The 5,620-nt window shown below is 26.2% G+C and overlaps 3 protein-coding genes across 3 annotated transcripts in view, besides 4 other annotated features; 1 reads left to right on the forward strand and 2 right to left on the reverse strand.

Annotated features, from left to right (window-relative positions):
• The window catches only part of EDI_350310 (long-chain-fatty-acid--CoA ligase, putative), a gene marked incomplete at both ends in the record, with an annotated part of 1,770 nt that extends 160 nt beyond the window's left edge, over positions 1 to 1,610 (forward strand). The window contains one exon of the mRNA XM_001735318.1: positions 20 to 1,610. Coding sequence (XP_001735370.1) covers positions 20 to 1,610 — 1,591 coding nt within the window. The remainder of the gene's footprint in view (positions 1 to 19) is intronic.
• A 35-nt stretch (positions 1,611 to 1,645) lies between these two features.
• Positions 1,646 to 1,691: a sequence feature (AT_rich).
• Positions 1,679 to 2,905, reverse strand: EDI_350420 (sphingomyelin phosphodiesterase, putative; the record flags this gene model as incomplete). The annotated part of the gene is made up of 1 exon (XM_001735319.1): positions 1,679 to 2,905. The coding sequence occupies one exon, from the start codon at positions 2,903 to 2,905 to the stop codon at positions 1,679 to 1,681; it is 1,227 nt and encodes a 408-aa protein (XP_001735371.1).
• Positions 2,858 to 2,886: a sequence feature (AT_rich).
• A 49-nt stretch (positions 2,906 to 2,954) lies between the features above and the next one.
• Positions 2,955 to 3,037: a sequence feature (AT_rich).
• A 41-nt stretch (positions 3,038 to 3,078) lies between these two features.
• Positions 3,079 to 5,620, reverse strand: part of EDI_350430 (protein serine/threonine kinase, putative) — a gene marked incomplete at both ends in the record, with an annotated part of 6,905 nt that continues 4,363 nt past the window's right edge. The window contains 3 exons of the mRNA XM_001735320.1: positions 3,079 to 3,605; positions 3,694 to 4,296; positions 4,367 to 5,607. Coding sequence (XP_001735372.1) covers positions 3,079 to 3,605; positions 3,694 to 4,296; positions 4,367 to 5,607 — 2,371 coding nt within the window. The remainder of the gene's footprint in view (positions 3,606 to 3,693; positions 4,297 to 4,366; positions 5,608 to 5,620) is intronic.
• Positions 4,421 to 4,461: a sequence feature (AT_rich).

Below are 5,620 nucleotides of genomic sequence, written 5' to 3' on the forward strand. Positions count from 1 at the left end.
GGTATTTTTTGTGAACAAGATATGAATGGATGGCTTTCTTACTTGCTGCTACTCGTCAAGGAATTGTTATAGTTACTGTTTATGCTACATTAGGAGATGATTCAGTTAAAATTGCATTAGAAGAAACTGATATTAAAGCAATTGTTGTATCAGAAGATACAGTAAAAAGATTACCAAAAATTCATCTTAAAGAATCAATTAAAGTAATTAATGTTGATGGAGAAGAAAATGATGAATTAAGTTTTAAACATTTATTACTATCTGAAGAATCAACAGAATATCCAGAAGTACATGCAGATGATCTTGCAATTATTATGTATACATCAGGTACTTCTGCAAGTCCTAAAGGAGTTTTAGTAAATCAAAAACAAATATTAATGTTATCATGTGGATATAAATATGTATTAGAATTTAATAGAGAACGATTTATTGCTTATTTACCATTAGCACATATATTTGAAATTGGAATTGAATTTGCATTGTTAATGGATTTTGGTACTATTGGATATGCTGGAATTAGAACATTAACTTCTGGAGGATGTTTTAATTGTAACTCAGATTTAGTTGAGTTTAGTCCAGAAGCTATGATTGGAGTTCCAACTGTCTTTAATAGAGTTCGTAAAGGAATATTAGAAACTGTTGAAAAACAACCTAAATTTAAGAAAGTATTATTTGGAGCTGGTTATTGGATTAAAAGAAAGTGTTATGTTGATTATGATTTAAGAACACCATTTCTTTTTATGCCATTAGTTAAATTAGTTGATGCTATGATTTTTAAACCATTATGTCGTTCTCTTCTTGGTACTAATATAAAAGCAATTGTTATTGGTGGTTCTGCTCTTCCTGCTGAGTTACAATACTTCCTTCAAGCAATTTTACCTGATGTTTCTGTTATGCAAGGATTTGGTATGACTGAACTTTGTGGTGCTGCATGTGCAATGCCACATAGAGATCCAACAACTGCATCAATTGGTGTTGTTCTTCCGATGTATGAAGTTAAATTAAGAGATGTTCCAGAACTTGGACATATGACTTCAGATCATCCTCCTCATGGTGAATTATTGTTTAGAGGACTTCCTGTAACAAAAGGGTATTTCAATAGACCAGAAGAAAATAAAGAAGCATTTACCGAAGATGGATGGTTCTGTACAGGTGATATTGCAAAGATAACTGATGATTTACATATTTGTATTATTGATAGAAAGAAAAATATTGTTAAACAACCATGTGGAGAATATATTTCATTAGAACTGATTGAATCAAAATATAGTAGTAATAAGTTAGTTGAAAACATTTGTGTTTTTGCAGATTCTTTTCATGATTTTGTTGTTGCTTTAATTGTTCCAAATAAAGCTGTTATTGCTGAGTTAAGTGGAAATAAACCATTTGAAGAAGCTATTGAAGACAAAGAAGTATTAAATAAAGCAAAATTATTATTAAAAGAAAATGAAGAAGGACTAACTGAAAGACAAAAAGTTAAACACTTTTCTTTTGTTAAAGAAGAATGGACTGCAGAAAATGAATTATTGACTGCTGCATTAAAATTAAAACGTCCTGCTATTTCAAAGAAATATCTAACTACCATTCAAACTATGTTTTCTTTGAATTGATTTATCAAAACTTCTAAAAGGGAGAAAACTTAACCTTTAAATTAACTTTTTTATTTTATGTTTATTTGTTAATATTTTAAACCAACACAAGTAGATGATTGAGTACATTGTAACATTTCTTCTTTAGAAGTTGCTGTTATAGCACATTTAATTTGGATTTCATTAAGATCATATAATCCAACAGTTCTCCATCGATACATTGACCCTTTCATGACATCATTAAAGATTAATGATTTTACTTGTTGTAATGATGAAATAGAAATATCTTTTACTTGGTATTCCGTAATGAAAGAATAAGGTTTAAACCATACTGGGAATTTTTGAATATTTGATTCATTAAGATTCATAGTATATTGAGTTGAATCAATATACCCTTCTGCTCTATTTGGTGTTGTTAAAAATATTTTATATCCAGGATTATTAGTATAAACAGGACTAATTCCAATAGCAACTAACATAACAACTGGATCTTCTGATGGAAGTAATCTAAATTCATCACGGTGAATATGTCCAAGTAAGAATGAATTTATAGTTGATTTGTACTTCTTAATAATTGTAAATAATCTATTTTGATATTCTTCTTTTAGTTGTGCTTTGAGGTCATAAGAAGATACTCCTGGTGGAATATGACCAACAATAATTGGATGAAGTGATGAAGTTTTAGCAATAGAAAGTTGCTTTTCTAACCAATCCAAAACACCACAGTCATTATGTTGGAATGGATTTAATAAATTAGTGTTAATAACAATATATAATTGTCCATCAACAGTTTGGCTATAACATGCATTACGAAGGTATTGTTCTTTTTGATTTCTTGGAATATAATCAACAAATTTATTATATAAAAATTCATAATACTGATCAGAGCATGTAATATTTTTGGGGGTTGGTGTGTCATTATTTCCCATTGCAAAAATAATTGGAGTATCACCATAATATTGTTTCAATTTCTTAACTAATATCTCATTGCATTGGCGATAAAGTGAATCAGTTAATTCATGAGAACAAATATCTCCTGATAATACTATTGCTGAATATTTTGCTTGTTTTGATGAATGTTCAAAAACAGCATCAATAAGATCAATAGGGGGATTACAATTAATAATGCCATACCTATGATCTAAATCAGTTTTAGGAGTTAAGTCATTTGATTGACACCACTGATTTGGATAATCAATATTAAATGCATTATTATAATGGATATCTGATATTTGTAATATTTTAATTTCTGATGAAAAACAATACCCAATTAAAATACAAAAAATAAAAATATTAACTTTAGAAGTATTATGCATAAGCCAAATATATATATAGTTATTTAATTTAAGTTCTCTTTGATTTCTGTTTAAAATTAAATTATTATTTCTTAATGAAAAAATTTTTCAATAACAAAAATATTAACAAGTTTTAATAATTAATATAAAATTCCCTTTTTTCTTCTTAAGAATTAATTTTTTTTCACTTTATGTTAATTATCATTGAACTTTTCACTTGAAGGAATATTATAAATATCGTTAATTCCAATACTTGTGAAGTATTTAGTCAATTCAGTTACTATTTGAGATGAAATAAATCGTTCTTTAGGTTCTTGTTTCCAACACATGTCAATGATGTGTTTAAGATTTGGTTCATACGAAGAAATGTCTGGGCGTTTTCCTTCTACTACAGCACTAGCAATAGTCCATGGGAATTTATAAACTTCTTTTGAATAAGGATTGTCCCATTTAATTGTTTCAAACATAGTTATAGCAAATGAATAAATATCGGCTGGTGTTTTATAATGTTCTTTATTAAGAACTTCAGGAGCCATATAAACAGGAGTTCCAATACCTTTAGTGAATGTCATATTTGTCATTAACAAGTTAACATTTCTAGCACTTCCAAAATCAGTTAATTTAGCATTTATTTTAATATTAGTATCTAAGGAAAATACAAGAATATTATCAGGTTTAATATCACGATGTAATATACCATTTGAATGAAGATAATTTAATCCTTTAGCAGCATCCAATAATAGTTTAATCTTTTTCTTAAGTTTAATAGGATTCGTTTTTCTTTTTTTTAATTAAATCTTGTAATGAACCATATTCAGCAAATTCTGTTACCATACATATCTTTTTTGGAATAAATACTGCACCATAAAAATGAACAATATATTCATTTCTAAATTTATCTAACATATCTGTTTCTTTTTTAAATTCTTTCATTTCTCTATTCATATCAGATTCACTTATTTGTTTCATTTTCTTTATTGCTACTTTATTTCCTCTATATTTTCCTAAATAGACAATTCCAAATGATCCTTCTCCGAGTTTTTTATCTTCTTTTAATTCATCTGGATCTAATCTACTTGTTATTTCTGTTTCACATTTTACTTTAATTTCTGAATAATACTTAATTCCTCTTTTAATATCTAAACAAGAGATTACAATATATTCATCTATAACACAAGTACATAATGGTTTAATAAATATTTCAAATTCACACGCTTTTCCTTTTTTCAAAGAAACTAATTGTGGACTTGTTCTAATAGAAAATTTATTAGTATTTTCTTTAGTAGATAATTGAATTTTTAATAAATGACACTTTTCATTACCAATACAAATAATATCACGTGTTTCCATTCCTACTGGAATAAATGTTTCTTCATTATAGTCAAATTGAAAATCAAGTTTTGTTTTATTTACTATTAACCCACACTCTTTATTAATTACAACAAATTGTATATTTGATTTTGCTAATTCAAATTCACAAACTGCTATTTCTTGTTTTTTGTTTCTTTGTTATATAAAGTACAATACTTCCAATACAAATAATAATTATTAAAGTTATTATAATACAAATTATAATTGGTATTCCAATAACAATAAAATAATTTTGTTTTATTTCACAGGTCCCATCATTTAATAATTGATAGTTTTCTTCACAAGAACTACATTTACTTTCTTTTGCAGAAGTACAATGACTTATATTAGTATAATATAAACAATTTTTATATGTGTATGATTCACTTGTTAATACATAATTTTCTGGACATGAGTCACATTCAAAATTATTACTACAAGTGGCACATTGTAAAAGACAAGGTGAACAATATTGATTATTAATATAATAACCTGGCTCACACTCAGAGCATCCAGTACTTGTAATATTAATACAATGAGTTAATGATGAAATATGTTGACAATTTTTTTTATAATTATCATAGAAATAACTACCACTAACATTACATGTTGTACATGTTTTACTATTTAAAACACAAGTCGAACATGAAACATCACATTCATAACATTGTTTATTTTTATAGTAATATCCATCTTTACATACAGCACATCCTTGAGCATTTGGTAAGAATGTTTTACATTTTTTTACTTGCTCTCCAATGAAATTACAATGATAATTTGTATCTAAAGTATAACCAAAGTTACAAGTAATACATTGTGTTTTAGTACCATAACATGTATTACAATTATCATCACATTTAGAACATTCATTGTTCAAAAGGAAAAATCCATCACTACATCTTAAACATCCATTTTCATTTGATTGTTCACAGTTATCAGGTAATATCTTTCCACAAGTAAATTCACCATTATTATTTCTTGTAAGAATTTTATTTGATGAACATTTTAAACAATTAATATTATCACGAGAATAGATACAATCATTTATTGTTATTTTTTGACAATTTCTATTATTATCCAAATAATATTGTTTATTACAATCACTACAAAATGTTTTTTCTTTTTCTATTGAAGAACAATGTATTTCATCAAGAAGTTTACATTCTCCATTAATTAATCCATAATTTTCTTCACATAAATAACATATACTTCCATTATTTGATAAATAACATTTATTACAATGTGATTCACATTTAATACAATTATTATTTTTAAGATAATATCCATCATTACATTCAACACAATCATTACCAATTTGAGTTTTACAATTTATATTTGTTGTACAAATACCATTAATCATAATATTGTTTTGACTACAACCAAAAC

This window comes from Entamoeba dispar, genomic scaffold (assembly GCF_000209125.1).
Source record: "Entamoeba dispar SAW760 scf_1105229459049 genomic scaffold, whole genome shotgun sequence".
Taxonomy (NCBI): Eukaryota; Evosea; order Mastigamoebida; family Endamoebidae; genus Entamoeba; species Entamoeba dispar.